At 35.2% G+C, this 21157-nt stretch overlaps 1 protein-coding gene across 10 annotated transcripts in view; it reads left to right on the plus strand.

Moving 5' to 3' along the window:
• The window catches only part of APLF (aprataxin and PNKP like factor), a 176413-nt gene that overhangs the window by 105381 nt on the left and 49875 nt on the right, over positions 1-21157 (plus strand). For all 10 annotated transcript variants that reach the window (XM_077134429.1, XM_077134427.1, XM_077134430.1 and 7 more), the window contains 2 exons: positions 3001-3176; positions 18787-19121. In XM_077134429.1, coding sequence (XP_076990544.1) covers positions 3001-3176; positions 18787-19121 — 511 coding nt within the window. The remainder of the gene's footprint in view (positions 1-3000; positions 3177-18786; positions 19122-21157) is intronic.

Consider the following 21157-nt stretch of genomic DNA (forward strand, 5'->3'; position numbering starts at 1 on the left):
TCATCCATTGGACGAAAATGTTAGTGCACTACCTCATGTCATATTTAGAAGTAAAGTCCCATTGAATTAATAATCCTAACATAAAAATTAACACCATAAAGACATTTGAAAAATATATAAGGAAAATATTTTTATTACTTCTGGAAGTCTTTTTTTTTTTAAAGATAGTCAGTCTAGAAACTATGAGGGAAAAATTGACAGATTGTTCTTGGTAAAAATGAAAAAAAGTATTTTTAAATGAAAGACACTATAGGAAAAGTCAGAGGCAAAAACAGATTGACATACAATATACTGGCAAACAGTATCTGTTACACTTATAAGAGATAGAATATTGTAAAAAATTATCTGCATAATAACAATAAGAAAGTAAAATCTCAGTACAAATTTTAGGCATTATATGTGACTGACTATGAGGAATTTGGGACAAATAGCCAATAAATATATGACATTATCAGAAAATGAAATGCAAGTTAAAACAAGCAGGTAACATTTGTTGTTGTTGTTCACAAAGCTCAACAAAATTTAAGCAATTAATAATATCTGGTACTGGCAGAAATGAGTATTACTGAACATTGTTCGTAGAAGTGTAATTAGTATAGCATTTTGAATTCATTTTTAGTATCTCTCAAATTTTTAAGTATACAACAGACTTTGATCCAGAAATCCCAATTCAATTTATCTCATGTAAGTAATTAAGCATTTCTATTTTTAGCCCTGTGTGGGTTTGCATATACATATTTTTGGATATGTATGCTTAAATTAGGGAAAAGTATAGAAGGGTGCACATCAAATTATTTATATAGCTGTGGTTCCTCTGGAAGGTAAGATAGGGTACATATATATATGTATATATATTTTTTTGCATGGGCAAGCCCTGGGAATCGAACCCAGGTCTCCGGCATGACAGGCGAGAACACTGCCTGCTGGGCCATCATGGCCCACCCAGGAAGCATATACTTTTAGTGACATATATCACTACATACATATATAATTGAGCTATCATGTAGTATTAATGTTTAATAGCTCATATAAGTACAATTAGTAATAATTAAAAACAAAATAAAATAAATTGATTTGTATTAATAATTAGCCCCTCTTATATTTTCATTATTTATCTGTACAGATCCTGAATTTAGAAAAATGTTTGCTGTATCACATATAAAGAGTATTGTGAGTAAAGTAAACTATCTTGTACAGTTTTTGTGAATAACATTTTAACAATATCAAAACCGCTTCTTCCTTAGTAAAACGAAATTAACTCTGGTACTTAAAAGGAATGTTTGTAGTAGAGAATTTAAAATTTTGAAGAATCAAATATTTTCAAATACAAGCATTTTTAACTTTTGCATTCTATGTATGTATGTGACACTTGAATCTTATAATGTAGTAAACTACCATTTGGGCAGAAACCATGTCTTAATTTACATTTAATAGTTTTTTTGCAGATTATGCACCGCCATTACTACATTATTTCTCCTTGATTGAGAATTTATAACTTCATTTTAGTTTTTGGTTATTTGTTGCACCGAGCTGTAAGTCTTCTTCAGTCTTGTTTCTGATAGTTTCTAAAATAATACAAAATGCTTTCTAACTTAGATTCATGATGACTATTGAAATATTCTAGGGAAAGTTTGCTTACTGGACTAGTTATAAGTTTCTGTTGATGAATACATTATTTTCATCATGGCTCAATTGATTTTCAGTTTGACAATATGGACAGTATTCTATTAGTATTGCTTTCCTAAATGTAAAGGAGTATTATTTCAGGTCACTTGAATGTCCTTTAGAACAGGGTGAACAAGCTGCAGGCCAAATCCAGTCCCTGCTTGTTTTTGCAAATAAAGTTTATTGAAATACAGCCATGTTCATTAATTTACATATTATCTTTGACTGCTTTCATGTCACAAAGTCAATTAGGTAATAAAGTCAGACGCTTTGTCCCACAAAGCTTAAAATACTTACTCTTTGGCTCTTTAAAAAGAGTTTGTTGACTCCTACTTTAGAACATTGGAATCATAATTATAGATTGCCTTATATATATATACACAGAATTTCAAACCATTTGTTGGACAAATTCTGTTTATATTCATAATTCATTAAATCAAAAATACTTATTGATGGTTTGTTCCTGGGTTTCAGCACCAAAAAAAAAAAAAAATACTTATTGAGCACCAGTTTTGACTAGGCACATTTTTTTTGGTATTCAGATCTAAGGGTGATCACATTAGTTTTTTTTTTAACACATGAAGCTGTCATTCTAGTGTATAGGAAACAAACAATTAACCATGAAGGTTTTTATCCTACAAAAGGTAGGTCTTTTGTTTCTTTTCTGATTAGATGGCTCATGAATTTGTTACCAAAATATCATGTTGACTTAGATTTACCAAACCTTGGGTAAGTATTATATTGGATGCTGGGTCCATTGTTATGAGCCTTTTTTTTTTTTTGGTCAGCAAAGTTTGTAAAGATCTGTTTCCCTTTTTGGGTTATTCTCCTATTTGGGTTTTTAATCTGAATTTGAAAATGACTGAAGTTGAATTCCTCACTGTGGATGTTAGGGTTTCAATAAGGATATGTAAAATTCATTGGTGAGCTATATGACTGTCAGATTTTTGGTTAAAGAAATTCAGAGCTAAAATAAATAAAAGACACATGATAGCTTTTCTAGATAATATACATCTTGCTGCATTTACTTCTCCTAGTAACTCTGTGAATTATTATTATTATTCCCATTTTTCAGATGTGGAAACCAAAGTTCAGAGAGGTGACATGAAACAGCAGGTAGAGCCCTCCTTGAATCTTGGCCTGGCTGACTCTGGGCTAGAGGTTTTGGCCATTGGGCTACTTAATACTTTTTAGGATTTGGAAATAAGTGTTTTTAAGGTGGTATTAATATAAATGGAAATTTAACTTTTATCCTTTTGGTGTTTTTGCTATGGATTATTGACATCTTAACCTACCGCAGATAATTTTCTTTGTATGCGTTTATGTGTGTTTAAGATAATGATGTAATCCAAGGAGATGGAAAAGAAGGAATCCGCAATGACAAAACACAAATAAACATTTCATGTCAAGGAAGGAAGCGATCAGTTTCATCAGGAAATTCAGAAAGTACCCAGGACCCAGGAAAAAAGTGCAAAAATGCTGTTCAAGAAGAGTCTGTCAATTCATCCAAGGTGGTTTTTGTTTGTTGTATTTTCGTTTTAAATTCAGTATTTATTGTTTCTTGTCTTTGTCAGGAATTCTAGATAGGAATTGATTATATGTGCTATATATAGCAAGGAGAAAGAAAACTAGCTTTTATTATTGAGTTTATGAAGATGAGATGTAGCCCAAGTTTTTTTGGCTCACCGAAACTGAGCTTTTATACAGTACTTTAATTGTGGAGAAAAAGGTATTTGATTTAGAAATTTTCAGATTGGCGAAAAATGAAGAACTCTTTACTGTGGCCACAATTTGTAATCTCCTTCCTGATTTCATTCCCTTTTTCTTATTATAAAACCTGTTTCGTTTTGTTTTTCTATGCCATTGGTCACTGTCAGACTGCATGCAGCCACATATTTCTTATTAAGTATAGAGAGAAGAATAAATGACGAAATAGCTCTTAATAGCATGATGCAGGATCACTTCTGGGCTAATTTCAACACTTACAGACCTTCTCTTTCATCTTTCAGGTTTTTCTTTTATTTCCATCTACCCAATTTCTTTTAATCTTTGTCCCCCTATTATATGTTTATTTTCTCTCCTTATTTTTTACTCATCTGTCCAGACCCTAGTTAAAAGAAGCATCAAACACAAGGTTTTCACAATCACATTGTAAAAGTATATCATTATACTATCATCTTCAAAAAAGAAGGTTATTGGAACACAGCTCTACAGTTCAGGTATTTCCCTCCAGTCACTGCAATACACCATAAACTCAAAAGGGGATAGCTATATAATGCATAAGAATAACCTTCAGGATAACCTCTCAACTCTGTTTTAAATCTCTCAGCCACTGAAACTTTATATTGTCCCATTTCTCTTTTCCCACTTTTGGTCAAGAAGTTTTTCCTAATCCCTTGATGCTGGTCCTGTCTATCCCGGGATTTTTGTCCCATGTTGCCAGGGATGTTTATACCTCTGGGAGTCATGTCCCACATAGAGAGGGAGGGTAGTGAGTTCATTTGCCATGTCAGCTTAGAGAGAGAGGCTACATCTGAGCAACAAAAAAGGTTCTCTGGGGGTGACTCTTAGGCCTAATTTTAAATAGGTTTAACCTATCTTTTGCAAGAATAAGTTTCATAGGGGCGACCCCCAAGATTGAGGGCTCAGCCTATTGATTTGGTTGTCCCACTGCTTTGGAGAATATCAGAAATTTTCCAAATGGAAAAGTTGAATATTGCCTCCTTTCTCCCCATTCCCCCAAGGGCGCTTTGCAAAAATACTTCTTTATTCACTGTTCAGATCTCTCTGGGATTTTTCGGAGCATCATACTAACCTGGGCAAACCAATTAAGTCTCATACCCTATTCAAGATTCTATGTACTTATGATGTTAACTTAACTGACCATACAAGTTAAATTAGGAAATATACTACCCAAAATACAAATTCTGAACCAAATAAACATTTCTTGCCTTAGTCTTACACAGAAGTTGAAGTTTTAAAACATGGATGATATCATTCTTTACCCAGTCATCTGATATACCTTAGTCCAATCCAGATGAGCTTCATTCATGTCTCTACTCAATGTCTGATCACTTTTTCAAGTTTTGAAACAGTTCCTGTCTGAGGCAGTGCTGACTTTCATAGCTTTAGAGTTCTAACTCTGAGTCTCAGGTGACACCTAAATACCCAAAGTTTGTGGGAAAAAACCTGTTATATACAAACAGCTCAGTATCTCAGAATTGCAATTAACAGTTACACCTCCTGAATATATGACTACTGTAAGAGCTTACAATCTAGGACCCTTTACAATAAAAACCTAATAACCCATGCTCTCAACTTTAGTTCACCAATTTTTTGTATTATAGGTAGACCATATAATTGAGGCATGATAATGTTTGTCTTTTTGTTCCTGACATTTCATTCAACATACAGCTCTTAAGGTTCATTCATCTAGTTGCATTTCTCGCAACTTCATTCCTTCCTGTGGACACTCAGTAGTCCATTGTATGTATACACCATCGTTCCTTCTTGCATTCCTCAGTTGTAGTCCTCTTAGGCCAGCTCCATTCACTGTGAATCATGAATACTGCTGCCAGAAACACCAGTGTGCAAATGTCCATTCATGTCCTCACAGTCCTTCCTCAGGTATGTACTGAGTAACTGGGTTTCAGGATCATATGGAAACCTGACCCCAAGCCTCCTGTGGAACTAAAACACTGCCCTCCAAGGGGCTAGACCTTTCATTTCCCTACCGACAGTGAATAGGTTCATCTTTCTCTGTGCATTCTCTCTAGCACTTGTTTCTCTCTGCTCACTTTTAAACAGTTTTATTCACACATCATACAATCCAGCCTAATTTGTTACCATACGCTATCTGAAGACATTTCCTTTTCTTCCATGCAGAATCCGTACTGCTTTCCCAATCCCCCCACCTGTTAACATTCAGTTTTGGCATAATGCAGTGGAAGCATATTAGGGTGTTACTGATGACACTAGACCCTATTTCACAATTGATTGTTCTTATTCCCATATACTGTCTATTTTCAACACTGCAATACTGACATTCATTTGTTCTCCCTCATGCAAAAATATTTTTAAATTTCTATATTTAATCATGATCATTGTACGCTCTAGGCTTTCCTACATTATGCCATGTCAGTCTTTATCTTCTATCTTTCCCCCTGGTTTCATATGTGTCCCTAGCCCTTCTCCCTCTATCATATTCGCATTCAACTTCATTCATTGTACTTATGTTATTGTGCTACAATCAGGTAGTATTGTGCTACCCATTTCCGAGTTTTTACAATCAGTCCTGTTACACTATCTGTATCCCTTCAGCTCCAATTGCCCAATATCTTCCCTGTTTCAATCTCCTGATGACCTCTGTTCTTAACTGAAATTCTCGAAGTTTGTATCAGTGAAACCATACAGTATTTGTCCTTTTGTTTCTGGCTAATTTCACTCAGCATAATATCTTCAAGATCCATCCAGGTTGTTATATACTTCATGACTTTATTCTGTCTTACAGCTGTATAATATTTCATCGTATGTGTATACCACAGCTTGTTTAACCATTCATCTGTTGATGGACGTTTGGGCTGTTTCCATCTCTTGGCAATTGTAAATAATGCTGCTATAAACATTGGTGTGCAAATGTCTTTGTCCTTGCCCTCATGTCCTCTGAATAGATACCTAGCAGTGGTGTTGCTGGATCATATGGCAGTTCTGTGCTTAGCTTCCTGAGGAACCTCCAAACTGCCTTATGTGGCAGTTGCACCATTTTCCATTCCCACCAACAATGGATAAGTGTGCCGCTTTCTTAACTTCCTCTCCAGCACTTGTCATTTTCTGTTTTTCTTTTGATAATGGCCATTCTAGTGGGTGTCAGATGATATCTCATTGTTGTTTTCATTTACATTTCCCTGATAGCCAGTGAAGTTGAGCATCTTTCCATGTTCCTTTTAGCCATTTATATTTTTTCTTCTGAGAAAGATCTCTTCATGTCTTTTGTCCATTTTTTAATTGGGTTGTTTGTCTTTCTGTTGTTGAGTTGAAGAATCTTTATATATTCTGGATAATAAACCCTGATCTGATATGTGGTTTTATTGCCTCCCATTGTGAAGGCTGCCTTTTTACTTTCTTGACAAAGTTCTTTGATGTATAAAAGTTTAATTTTGAGAAGTTCCATTTATCTATTTCTTTGGGTGTAAGATCTAGAAACCACTTCCTATTATAAGTTTTATATTTCCCTACATTTTCTTTTAAAAGCTTTATGATCTTAGCTCTAATATTTATGTTTTTGATCCATTTTGAGTTAATTTTTGTATAAGGTGTGAGATATGGGTCCTCTTTCATTTTTTGCATATGGATATCCAGTTCTCCAAGCCCCATTTAATGAAAAAGCTGCTCTGTCCCAAGTGAGTTGGCTTGACTGCCTTATCAAAGATTAATTGACCATAGATGAGAGTGTCTGTAGCTGAATTCTCTGTTCGATTCCATTGGTTAGTATATCTGTCTTTGTGCCAGTACCATGCTGTTTTCACCACATACAATGAGATCTCACACTTCATTTTTCTTTTTCAAGATACTTTTAGCTGTTTGAGGCACCCTTCGAAATAAATTTGATTATTGTTTTTCCATTTCTGCAAAGTAAGTTTTAGTGATTTTAATTGGTATTGCATTGAATCTATAAATCAGTTTGGGTAGAATTGACATCTTAACTATATTTAGTCTTCCAATCCATGAGCATGGTATGCCCTTCCAGTTATTTAGGTCCCCATGATTTTTTTTAGCAATTTCTTATAGTTTTCTGTGTATAGGTCTTTTATATTCTTAGTTAAATTTGTTTCTACTATTTCTAATATTTGATTCTTTTGGTTACTATTATAAATGGAATTTTTTTCTTGATTTCCTCCTCAGATTGCTCATTACCAGTATGTAGAAACACTACTGATTTTGGGATGTTGTTCTTGTATCCTGCTACTTTGCTATGCTCATTTATTAGCTCTAGTAGCTTTGCTGTGGGTTTTTCAGGATTTTCAATGTATATCATCTGCAGACAATGAGAGTTTTACTTCTTCCTTTCTAATTTGGATGCCGTTTGTTTATTTTACTTGTTGGATTGCTCTGGCTAGAACTTCCAGCACAATGTTGAATAACAGTGGTGACAGTGGACATCCTTGTCTTGTTCCTGATTTTAGAGGGAAAACTTTCAGTCTTTTCCCATTAAGAATGATGTTAGCTGTGGATTTTTCATATATTCCCTTAATCATGTTGAGGAAGTTCCCTTTTATTCCTATTCTTTGAAGTTTTTCATCAAGAAAGGATGTTGAGTTGTGTCATATGCCTTTTCTGCATCAATAAAGATGATTGTGTGGTTTTCTGCTTTGATTTGTTGATATGGTGTATTATATTAATTGATTTTCTTATGTTGAACCATCCTTGAATACCTTGAATAAATCCTACGTGGTCATGGTGTATAATTCTTTTAATGTGCTGCTGGGCTCAATTTCCAGGTATTTTGTTGAGGATTTTTGCATATATGTTCATTAAAGAAATTGATCTGTAATTTTCTTTTCATGTAGTATCTTTGTCTGGCTTTGCTATGAGGCTGATGGTTGCTTCATAAAATGCGTTAGGTAGCTGTCCTTCCTCCCAACTTTTTTGAAGAGTTTGAGCAGGATTGGTACTAATTCTTTCTTGAATGTTTGGTAGAATTCACATGTGAGGCCATCATATGTGAGATCCTAGACTTTTTTTTTTGGGAGTTTCTTGATGACTGATTCAATCTATTTCCTTGGTTTGTAGAGGTCATCTATTTCTTCTCGAGTCAATGTTGATTGTTCATGCCTTTTTAGGAAGTTGTCCGTTTCATCTACATTGTCTGGTTTATTAGCCTATAGTTGCTCATAGTATCATGTGATTACTGCCTTTTTATCTGCAGGGTTAGTGGTTATGTCTCCTCTTCCATTTCTGATTTTATTTGTTTGCATCCTCTCTCTTTTTCTTTTTGTCAACCTAGCTAAAGGTCCATCAATTTTACTGATTTTCTCAAAGAACCAACTTCTGGTTTTGTTGATTTCTCTATTGTTTTCATGTCCTCAGTCTCATTTATTTCTGCTCTAATCTTTATTATTTCTTTCTTTTTGTTTGCTCTGGAGTTGGTTTGCTGTTCTTTAGGTTTTCCATGTGAACGTTAATTCCATGATTTTTGCTCTTTCTTCTCTTTTTAATAGGCATTTAGGGCAATAAATGTCCCAGTTAGCAGTGCCTTTGCTGCATCCCATAAATTTTGATATGTTGTGTTTTCATTTTCATTTGCCTCGAGATATTTACTGATTTCTCTTGTAGTTTCTTCCTTGACCCACTGGTTGTTTAAGGGTGTTTTGTTTAGCCTCCATATATTTGTGAATTTTCTGGCCCTCTGCCTGTTATTAATTTCCAACATCATGCCTTTATGATCCAAAGAAAATGTTTTGTATTATTTCAATCTTTTTGACATTTTTTGATGCTTTATGACCCAGCATATGGTCTATCCTTGAGAATGATCGATGAGCACTTGAGAAAAATGTGTATCCTGCTGTTGTGTGGTGTAATGTTCTGTAAATTTCTGTTAAGTCTAGTTTGTTTCTTGTATTATTCAAATTTTCTGTTTCTTTATTGATCTACTGTCTAGATGCTCTATCCATTGATGACAACAGGGAATTGAAGTCTGCAAATATTGGTAGAGGTGTCTGTTTCTCTCTTCAGTATTGTCAGTGTTTGCATCATGGATTTTGGAGGACTATATTTTTTTCCCTTTTTCCTTCAGCCCCAGCCCCTCTCTACAAAAACTCTTAGTAACCTTCGCGCTTATCCTAAGATTATCTTTGCTGGGGGTCTATTTTCAGTGGTAAGAATGTGTTAATTAATTCTGCAAGTGAAGCTTGGTTGAGCTAATCCCCTGTTGCTAGTAAAGTCTGTTTCCTTTCCCCTTGGGGAACCAGGCTGCCAGGTGTGCTGATTTGAAACTGTTGTGTACCCCAGGAAAGTCAGGTTCTTTAATGCTCATTCAGTATTGCAAGGTGGAATCTTTTTAATTTTTTCTATGGATATGTGATCCACCCAATTGTGGGGGGTGACTTTTGATTATGTGGTTTCCATGGAGCTGTATTTCCACCTATTCAAGGTGGCGTTGCTTACTGGAGCCCTTTAAGAGGAAACCATTTTGAAAAGAGCCCACAGTGCCAACAAAGCCCACATAACCAGATCTTCGGAGATCCAGAAGGAAAATGCCCTGAGGAAACCTTATGAAATGAGGAGAGAAAAATAGCAGATGTAGCCATTTGCCCTTCCAGCTTAGAGAGAAACCCCAAACTTCATTGGCTCTTTCTTTGAAGTTAAGGTATCTTTCTCTGGATGCCTAAATTTGGATACTTTCACAGCCTTAGAACTGTAACTTACAGCTTAATAAATTCCCATTTTAAAATCCATTTATTTTCTGGTATATTGCATTCTAGCAGCTTACAAACTAAAACAGGAAGACTTACAGAAAAAAAGCAATAAGAAGGAGCCAGAAGCTGAAATTAGTGGAACCAGGAGGAGAAAGGAAAGAACATCACTTTAGATGTTCTAATCATCTAAATCACTTTAGATTTCTAGAGAAATCTAAAGAGTGAGAATATCTTGGAATAGATAGGAGTCTTGGAGTATACCATAAGCAGATGTGAGTAAGAAGGGCCTTCCAAAATTTTGGTGTGCCTAGTGACTTAGTCTGTGTACTGCCCTCCTGCCTACTGCCCCAAAGACCAGAGAGATAAAGAGGTCTATACAGCCAGCTTCTGTGTATTTCCTCAATCTCACTAGAATCCCTGCCTTAAATCCCATCTACTTTACTGTTTTCATACACTGGACTAGATGTTGTAGAATGGGGCATATTAAGCCAACAGTTTGTAACAATGTATGTCTTTCCCGCCACCCTCCGTATATGTCTGATCAGATTTAAATTTTACATTTAAGTCTTTGGGTGTTTTACAGATATACCTTTATTTGAGCCTTGGAATTCTTTTGGTAGGTAGTATGGTAGTTGATATTTCCATGGCCTTTAGGCCTAGCTATTGGAGGCACAAGTCACAAATTATTAAGTGGCAGTGGGAACCCTGGCAAGCTGACATTGAACAGTCCAGAAGTCCAGTAATAATTACTGAAGTGAATAACCTTGCTGTTAAGTATAACATTTCTCTGCATGTGGATGCCTGCTCTTTATTTATTCATAGGAAAAGCATGGAAAGTAAAGAATATAGCACTTAGTTATAAAGTTATCTCTTAAGTACACTTGTATCTCTGCAGAGCTCCTCAGTGTTGACCCTGTCAAAAAATCTTATATGCCTTGCTCCTGATTTCCCATATGGGTTAAGAATCATAGCATGGCTCTTATGTGCTTAACTTTATGGGTCAGCTGGGCTAGGTTATAGTGTTCTTTGTTTGGTCAAGCTAGCCCTGGCCTGATTGTTACTGTGAGGGTATTTCATGGATCTAAACCATTAGTCAGGTGATTGCATCTGTGGCTGATTGTATCTACCATCAACAAAGGAGATTGCTTTCAGTGATGAGTGAAGTGTTAGCCAGTCAGTTGAAGGCCTTAAAAGGAGAAGTGATGACTTCAGCAGTCAGAAAGAAGAATTTCTGTCTCTACTTCGACCATCCAGCTTCTCTGGGGAATTCAATAACACTGTTAGTGTGTGGCCTGCTCTGCAGAATTCCTACAGTTGTGTGAGCCAATTCCTTTAATAAATCTCTTAATATTTCATATTAAGGATTGTAAAACATTATAAACCAGCTAAACCTAGTAGACATACACAGACCAGAATACACATTCTTCTCAAATGCACATTGAACATTTTCTTGGATAGCCCATATATTAGTCCATAAAACAATCTCAGTAAATCTGGGAAAACGGAAATAATACAAATATCTTCCCCAACCAATAACAGAAGGGAAATTGGAAAATTTGCAAATATGGGAATTAAATAACACACTCTTAAATAACCAATAGGTCAAAGAAGAAATCACTAGGGAAATTGGCAAATACTTTGAGATGCATGAAAATGAAAACAAAAGACAACATATTGGATTCAGTGAAAGCAGTGCTCAGAGATATTTATAGCTGCAAATGCCTACATTAAAAAAGAAGACCTTAAATCAATAACCTACTGTTGTATCTTAAGGAGTAGAAAATAGAAAACTAGTAGAGAGAATCAATGAAACCAAAGTTGTTTCTTTAAAAAGGTAAAAAAAATTGACAAAACTTTAGTTATACTGACAAATAAACCAAAATTAGAAATAAAAGTGGGGGCATTACTATGGAATGTATAGGAATTAAGAGGATTTTAAGAGAATACCATCAATAATTGTATGCCAGCAAATGAGATGATCTAGATGAAATGGAAAAATTCCTAAGAACACACAAATTTCCTAAACTTACTCAAGAAGAGTCAGTAAATCTTGGTGGACTTATAAAAAGTAAAGGGATATCAATAACCAACAAATCTCCCAATAGAGAAAAGTCTAGAACCAGATGGCTTCACTGGTGAATTCAAATCATTTAAGGGAGAATTCATGCCAAATCATATTTCAAAAAATATAAGAGCAGGGAACACTTTCTAACACATTTTATTAGGCCAGGATTACCCTGTTACCAAAGCCAACAAAGATAAAAGGAAAGAAAACTACTGACCAGTATCCCTAATGAAGTAGATGCAAAGTCATTATCAAGACACTAGCAAGCCAAATGCACAACACATTAAAAATATTAAACAACATAACAAAGTGGGATTTATCACAGAAATGCAAAGGTGATTCAACCAAAGGAAATCAGTTAACACACTGTGTTAGGTAGGGTTCTGTAGAGAAACAGAATCAACAGGGAACACTTGCAAATATAAAGTTTTTAAAAGTGTTTCACGTGACCGCAGGAACGCAGAGTCCAAAATCCACAGGGCAAGCTGTGAAGCCGACGACTCTAATGGAGGGTCTGGATGAACTCTACAGGAGAGGCTCACCAGCTGAAGCAGGAATGGGGCCTGTCTCCTCTGAGTCCTCCTTAAAAGGCTTCCTGTGATTAGATTTAGCATCACTAATTGTAGAAGACTGTAGAAGACACGCCCCTTTAGCTGATTACAAATGGAATCAGCTGTGGATGCAGCTGATGTGATCATGACCTAATCCTATGAAATGTCCTCATAGCAACAGACAGGCCAGCACTTGCCCAATCAGATAAACAGGTACTACAACTTGGCCAAGTTGACACATGTCCCTAACCATGACACACACCGTATTAATAGAACTAAGGGGGAAACCCCATGATAATCTCAATAGATGCAGAAAAAGCATTTGACAAAATTCAACATTTTTTATAAGAAAAACAACTAGGAACAGATGTGAAACTTCTTAATATGATAAAGGGCATTTACCAACCCACAACTCAGTGGTAAAAAACTGAAAACTTTCTCCTAAGATAAGGAACAAGATGATGAGGCCTGCATTCTCTGCTGTTATTCAGCATTTTACTGGAGGCCTAGCCTGAGCAATTAAGGAAAAGAAATAACAGCCTCCCAAAGTGGAAAGGAAGACATAAAACTATGCCTGGTTGTAGAGGACATGATTCTGTATAGAAAGAATCCCAAAGAAGACACTCCCCTCCCCCCACACACCCAGGAAAAACTACTAGAGCTGATAAGTGAATTCAGCATACAAAAAATCCATTGGGTTTCTATATACCAGAAATGCCCAATCCTAAAAAAAAATTAGCAAAACAATTGCATTTACTATAACATCTAACACAATGTTTTAGTTTGTTAAACTGCTAGAATGCTACATACTAGGAATGGAACAGTTTTTAAAAAAGGAATTTATTAAGTTGCAAATTTACAGCTCTAGGACTGTGAAAATGCCCAAATTGAGGCATCAAGAAGAGATTACCTTTCCTTGAGAAAAGCTGATGCTGTCTGGAGCACCTCTGTCAGCTGGGAAGGCACTTGGCTGGTGTCTTTTGGGGTCTTTGGCTTGTGGACACCTCTGTCAGCTAGGAAGGCACATGGTGATGTCTACCAGATTTCCCTCCTGGCTTCTCATTTCATAAGGCTTCCCTGGGGATGTTTTCCTTCTGCATCTCCAAAGGTCTTCTGGCTGTGTGGGCTCTGTTGGCTCTGAAGCGTTTTCCAACATTGTTCCCTCTTAGAGGACTCTAGTAGCAACCTCAACTTGAATGGGTAGAGACACTTCTCCATGGAAATCACCTAATCAGAAGGAACCACCCATAATTGAGTGGGTCACATCTCCGTGGAAACAATAAAAAAAAAACCCACCCAACAATATTGCATTAGGATTAAAGAATATGGCTTTTCTGGGGTACACAGCAGTTTCTAACTAGCACACAGAATAACAGAACAAATTTAAACAGGAAAGTTTAAGAATTGTGCACTGAAAATGATAAAACATTGCTGGTAGAAATTAAAGAAGACCTAATTAAATGGAAAGATATCCTGTGTTCATGGATTAGAAGGCAATATTGTTAAGAGGACAATATTCCCCAAAGCCAGCTATAGCAACACCTATTAAAATTCCAGTAGTCTTTTTGCAGAAGTGAAAAAGCCAATCTTCAAACTCATGTGGAATTATAAGAGTTGTCAAGTGACTAAAACAGTATTTATAAAGAAAAACAAAGTTGGAGGAATCACACTTCCTGATTTTAACACTTACTGCAAAGCTATAGTAACCAAAACAGTCTGGTACTGGCATAAGTGTAGACATGTAAACAAGTACCATTAAATTGAGAATGCAGAAATCAACCCAAACATCTTTGACCAATTGCTTTTCAGCAGGGTTGCCAAGACCATTCAATGGGGAAAGAATGGTCTCTAAAGCAGATTTTGGCATGAATGAAGTTGGAACCCAATGTTCATCCATATGCAAAAGATTTACCTCTTGGAACTTGTGTGGTAGGGGGAAGCTCTTTAACCTGTCCCTTATAGTATATTAAATTTTCAGAATTGGCGAAGGGTTTCTTCAGTAAGTTGAGGAACTATTTTAATAACCTTGATGACGTATTTTAGCCACCTCCGAGCATCAAGCTCATTTTCCACCATCCCTTCTCATTCTCTGAAGTCTCTGGCATGTATTTTTTTTTATGTATGTTTTATAGTGGAAATCACATTTCATTCTTTTTCCATGTGAGTATCCACTTATTGCAGCATCATTTGTTGAGTTTTTGTCTGTTTGGTTTTTCATTTGTTTGCTTGCTTGTTTGGGAAGTGCACAGCCAGGAATTGAACTCGGTCTCCTACATGGCAGGCGAGAATTCTACCCCTGAACTACTCTTACACCCTCTCCTGGCATGTATTTTTACATTGCAGGATATTCTGGCCTCTCTCTCATAAATCACCAGCCTCCCATACTAATTCTTCACATTTTTACTCAATCCAGGAAATGAGCCTGTGGATATTATGAAATATGAAGTTCTCTGCCTTTTCCCTGCTTCTCTGAAGTACAGATTACCTTCCATATTTCCTGTTCCCCCTCATTCAACACTTCACTGGCTTTCTGTAGCTCCTGAGGTTTGTAATTGGCATAGTACAAATTTATGTCTCAGCAATTTGTAAAAATTACTGCATGTAGTGGATTTTGAGGATCATTTACAAATAATGGAAACTATGAATGTTAAGTTCTTGAATGCCAAGGGTCTACTGTATATCAATATTTCATGGAGTTCCATAAAGAGCATTATGAATTCCAACTTTTGTACCTCTTGTGATACATTTGAGAACCTCTGATCCATAGTATGGATATGTGTGACCTTAACGTTCCTTTCTCTTTTAGAATAAATTGAAATGTTAAATGTATTCCTTATGAGAATTAAAAAGAAATTTTTTTTTACATTTCATAGAAGTAGAGGGAATTAAAATATGCTATACCTTTCATTTCAGAATAATACAAGGTTATTAAAAATAGAATATTCAAAGCATGGATAAAAAAGTGAAAGTTTGATTTTCTTCATCCCTCAGTTCCGTTGACTACTAATATTTTTGCTTCTGTCTTTGAAACCTTTCATTTGGATTTACACAAGTACACATGCAGATACATAGGGGTTGTTTTTAAACTAAATTGACTGATAGCATAAATATTGTTCTTATTTTAGTTTAAAAAATCATTAGATATATTTACATAGATTTACCTCATTCTTTCAACATTTGTTTAGTATTTCATAGTAAGAATGCATTCTAATCTATTTAGCCAGTTCCCCAGTTGTTTCCACTTTTTTCCCCCTATAATGAATGTGACGAGACTGAGTGGAATTTTTTTCCCTATTGTCCCCAAACTTCTGTTGAGGCCCAAAGCTGGGGACAAAGGTACTAAGTGTAAGTATCCTGTGTTTTGAAGGCGCCCCAACAATGATCAGCCCTTTCCCCAGTTTTATAGGGAACTCAAGGGAACTGCAGGAATGTTTTAAGCTTTGGTGGAATGCATTGTTTGTGGGAAGAAGTAAGTGATATCCTCCTTTCTGGAACCAAGAGAAGAGAGACACAGTTTGGATATGCCAGTAGGAATGGGACTGACATTTTATGGAACATCTTCTTAGCTAGCATGTTTTTCTCATTACCTGAACAGGGGAAAAGAAAACTGGTGAGAGCTGATTGAGTTGGGGACTTCCAAGTAGGAAAGTGAGTCAGGGTTGCCCAGTCCCACTTCAGAGTTCTAATCTCTGGCATGTGCCTGTTGGTCCTGTAGTGGAGGACGGATGGGATTGGGGTCTAGTTGAGACTACTGAAACTGAGAAATAGAGAATGTGTGTTTTAGAGGGATATGACTCTAAATGTCACCAACTGATTGTCAGCTGCAAGAGGTAGCCGAATGATTGCATTTTTCATAGTTTATTGTATAAGGACCACAATAATACCTAAGTTCCTTTTACAAGATCATTAATCTGTTTGGGTAGCATTTTAAAATTAAAAAAAAAAATCAAAATGCTTACTTAATCTAAAGGAAGTCATACTAATAACATCTCAATAAATTTGAGTTGTCACATATCAAGCTGGAAAACAGCTGTTTCCAGATGACAGCCAGCATATGTGGGCCCTTAGTTATAAGTGGGGGTAGAAATCATGTGTATCTAGTATATTGTCATCACATTCTAGAAATGGTTATCAGGAGGATGGTTTTTTTCCTGAGCAATGTTTCTACTCCATAAGAAATATAAATAATTTTAAGGGGTCATTTTTAATAGGATAATACTAGGTTTGCTCTTTGTGCTGGTGGTTAGTGCAAATTTAAAGGATTCTGCAGCACTAATGGTTCATAGCGTCTTTAATATGCTAAATTGAAACTTTTATTCAGACCACATCAAAGGAATCTTTTTTTCTTTTTTTTGTTTTCTGAGTTGGCCATAACAGCTTCATGTAAGATTTTTCTGAGGAGGAACAGTTTTATCATTCAGCTATAAAAAAATCATGATTATATCTAGAGAGTAGAAATGAGTATTATAGTAAGTTATAAGAAATTATAGGAACAGTACATGTTAAAAGCATGACACATTGTTGAACAAATCCTAGTATGTTTTATAGAAAAGATTATATTCATATGAAAGCAAATGTAATATTTTATGTTTTCATTAGTACTTTTCTGTTAATTTTTCACTGAATGTTTGACATGATTGTAAAGTTTGATACAATTGCAAATTTATTTTCTGATAACTGCTGTTTTTAAAACATCAAACTGGAGAAGTAGGAGATATTGGAAATTTTAATAACTTTAAAATGTGAGTCGAGGTTTTCTTAAAAAATATTTTTATTGACAGATCTTCACATACATTTCATACATGGTGTACAATCATTGGCTCACAATATCATCACATAATTGTATATTGATCACCATGATCATTTTTAGAACATTTGCATCACTCCTGAAAAAGAAATAAAAGAAAAAGCTCATATATCCCAAACTCCTTGAAATACTGACCATTAGTATTTCAATTTACCCAATTTGTTTTACCTCTTATCTCCCATATTATTTACTTATTTTTATCCATATATTTTTTACTCATTTGTCCATGTCCTGGGCATCAGACACAAGGTTTTCACAATCACAGTCACATTGTAAAAGCTATATCAATATACAGTCATCTTCAAGAATCAAGGCTACTGGAACACAGCTCAACAGTTTCAGGTACTTGCCACTCCAATATACCATAAACTGAAAAGGGGTATCTATATAATGCATAAGAATAACCTCCAGATAACATCTCAACTCCTCTTGAAATCTCTCAGTCACTATGTCACATCTCTCTTTCCCCTATTGTTAAGAAGGCTTTCTTAATTTCATGATGCTGGGTCCCAGCTCATCCTGGGAGTTCTGTTCCTCATTGCCAGGGAGATCTACACTCCTGAGATTCATGTACCAAGTAGGGGGTAGGGCAGTGAATACACCTGCTGAATTGGCTTAGAGAAAGAGGCTACATCTGAAGAACAAAAGAGGTTCTCTAGGGGTGACTGTTAAGCATAATTACAAGTAGGCTTAGCCTGTCCTTTGCAGTAATATGCTTTTGGGGGGCAGAACTCAAGATCAAGGGCTCAGCTCAGCCTGTTGATTTGGTTGTCCCCAGTGCTTGTAAGAATATCAGGAATTCTCCAAATGGGGAAGTGAATATTTCCTCCTTTGTCCCCAGTCCCCCAAGGGGACTTTGCAAATACTTCTTTATTCACTGCCCAAATTACTCTGGGATATATTGGGGCATCACACTAACCTGGACAAACCAACAAGATCTCATGCCCTATTCAAGATTTGAGGTACTTATGGTATTCAACTAAACTGACCAAACAAGTTAAATTAAGTAATGCACTACCCAAAATATAAATTTTGCACCAAATTAACATCTCTCCCTTTAGTCTCATATAGAAGTTGAAGTTCTGAAATATGGGCCATATCACCCTTTACCCTGTATTGTGATTTACCGCAGTCCTATCCAGATCTTCCTTCATAGCAGTCTTGAGGTTTTTAAAATGTAAACTTATCAAAACATATATATAACATTAATCTTGTAGTTTCTAGCTTTTGTGCTTAAGTTTCTGTATTATTTTTAAAAATATTTGCTTCTGATTTGTTTTATAGGAGGTGTCGCAATCATCTTCTGTAATTCCATTAAGTAAAACAGAGGTGACTAATGTGAATACACAGAGAAAGGAACTAGGTGAAGTTTCTGACCACGGAATTGTTACTAAAAGAACAACAAATAAAAAAGGCGAGGCAGTGAGCTGTTCTGAGAGTTGTTCACGTGTCCAGGGCGAGTCATTACACAATGAGTCTCAAAGTTCTCATCCCAAATCTGATTGTGATCTTTCCCATCATGAAGATTTGCATGCAAAGCAGACCGTTTCAGTTCCACAAGATTCTGAAGAGAACAAGGTCAAGAGGACATCCTGTATGTATGGGGCAAACTGCTACAGGTAAAAAAGAAATTATAGATGGAGTATAATTCTTTTGCTTCAATAGGATGTGTAGCTATGGAAATATATGCTACAGCATTTTAAAAGCTGGTGACCTATATAAGTTTAGGAGCTTTATCAAGCTTTTACTTGTTTGCACTTTCTCACTATACATTCTAGCAAATCCTACTGGAGATTTTTAAGATACAGTGGGGAATTAAATGTTTTATATTTAGCTACGTGGACTAATACAAGGATCTAAATACAGGGGAATTCAGACTTGAAAATTGAATGAGTTAGACCTAAATACTTGCTTATTCAGATTTTTAATGAGATCAGAGAGCTGGCCTTCCGTAGGTTTTGATTAGTATACAACTATCAGTAAAATTTTTAGGTTGTGTTTAGGCATATTGTATCTATAAGAAACCTCGGTTTCTTCTAAAACAGCAAAATATATATTTTCTGGTTTGGTTGGACACTCCTATACCTACTTTATTTGATTACATATGGTCTAATTTCACATTTTGTGAACTCAAATTATAATCCCTTAGTTCTAGGTTATAGTTTAATTTATGTTTGTAGTACTATCAAGTTTATAATTATACAGTCTTATTTCAGAAGCATTTCTTTGCCATTTTAACTTGTCAAACCAAGTATCTTACCAGTGGAGTTTGTTGTTTTCTATGCAAGTATATTTATGTCACATGGTCTGTTAATTTTACATTCATATTATCTTTTTTTAAAAATAAGTTGCCATTTTAGCACTGTATAATCATTTTTTTTCTGTTTCAGCAGTGCTTATTTATGTATTTAGATTCAATTTTGTCTTTTTGCAATGGCTTTACTTAGACATGCACTTACATATAAATTTATAGAATAGAAATATATATACCTTGTATTAGTTTGAATTTTGAAAATTCCTATTTGTTGCTCCGTGTTGTAATTTGTCTTTGGTAAAGGTGATGGAATGCTTTGTCAAGATAATGAATTCATTCATTCATATTTGATAATACATGTTTGTTTTAATGAGTTTTTAGCTTATAAATACTAATTTTAATTTTTCACCATTTTTAGATATTAATTTTCATAATTAATATCTGAGGAATATTTATCACAAAACTGTTTGTATTTATAACAAAGGGGAAAATAACATGTATTGAATTCTCATTATATATGTGCATTATAAAAATCATTTAAGTGTATCTTCTCCCTAGTTTCATCTACTGCTTTAGTTCATGCCATCATCTCTCTCTGTGACAAATGAATAATCTTTCTAAGCTTTCACACTTTCTCTCAAATTCATATTTCTTATTGTTTTCTAAGTAGCCTGGTTAAGAAATAAGAACAAAGAGAAAAGAAAGAGAGATAAAATGTGACTGCATCACTGTTCTGTAGGGAACCTTTCAGTGGCTAAAATCCATACTTCTTAGTATGGTCCAGAAAACCCTAAACTACCATAATTCTTGGGTCTCCCATGCTGTTTTATGCCCTTCTGCTCTTGTACATACTGTTCTCTTTTTGATACATAAATATTACTTTAAAAAAATCAAAGTATGCTATTTAAAGGGTGAAAAGGCAAGCCATAAAGTGGGTGAGGATATTTGTAATACAAATAAAAAAACAACTTTTATCCAAAATATCGGTCAGTAAGAAAATGATAGGCAACTCATTAAAAAAGAAACAAAAAACAAAGGGCAAAAGGTACGTCATAAAAGAGGACATACAAATGGCTACTAAACATAAAAAGGTGCTAAAGTTCATTGGACAGTAGAGAAACACATATTAAAACAGTGCTAGAGAGCATGAGTTGTCAGACTTTTAAAGGGCTAGATAGTATATATATTTTCTTAATTTCACATGCCATATGTTCTCTGCTGTTTTACTTAAATCTGCTCTTTTAGTGTGAAAGCAACAGAAGATAATGCATAAATAAATGGGTGAGCCTATGTGCCAATAAAACTTTGTTTACAGTAAGAGACAGTGGGCCAGATTTGGTCTGTAGGCCATAGCTTGCCAATTTCTGCTATAGATACTACTACTTATCCACCAGACTGGTT

This window comes from Tamandua tetradactyla, chromosome 17 (genome assembly GCF_023851605.1).
Source record: "Tamandua tetradactyla isolate mTamTet1 chromosome 17, mTamTet1.pri, whole genome shotgun sequence".
Lineage (NCBI taxonomy): Eukaryota > Metazoa > Chordata > Mammalia > Pilosa > Myrmecophagidae > Tamandua > Tamandua tetradactyla.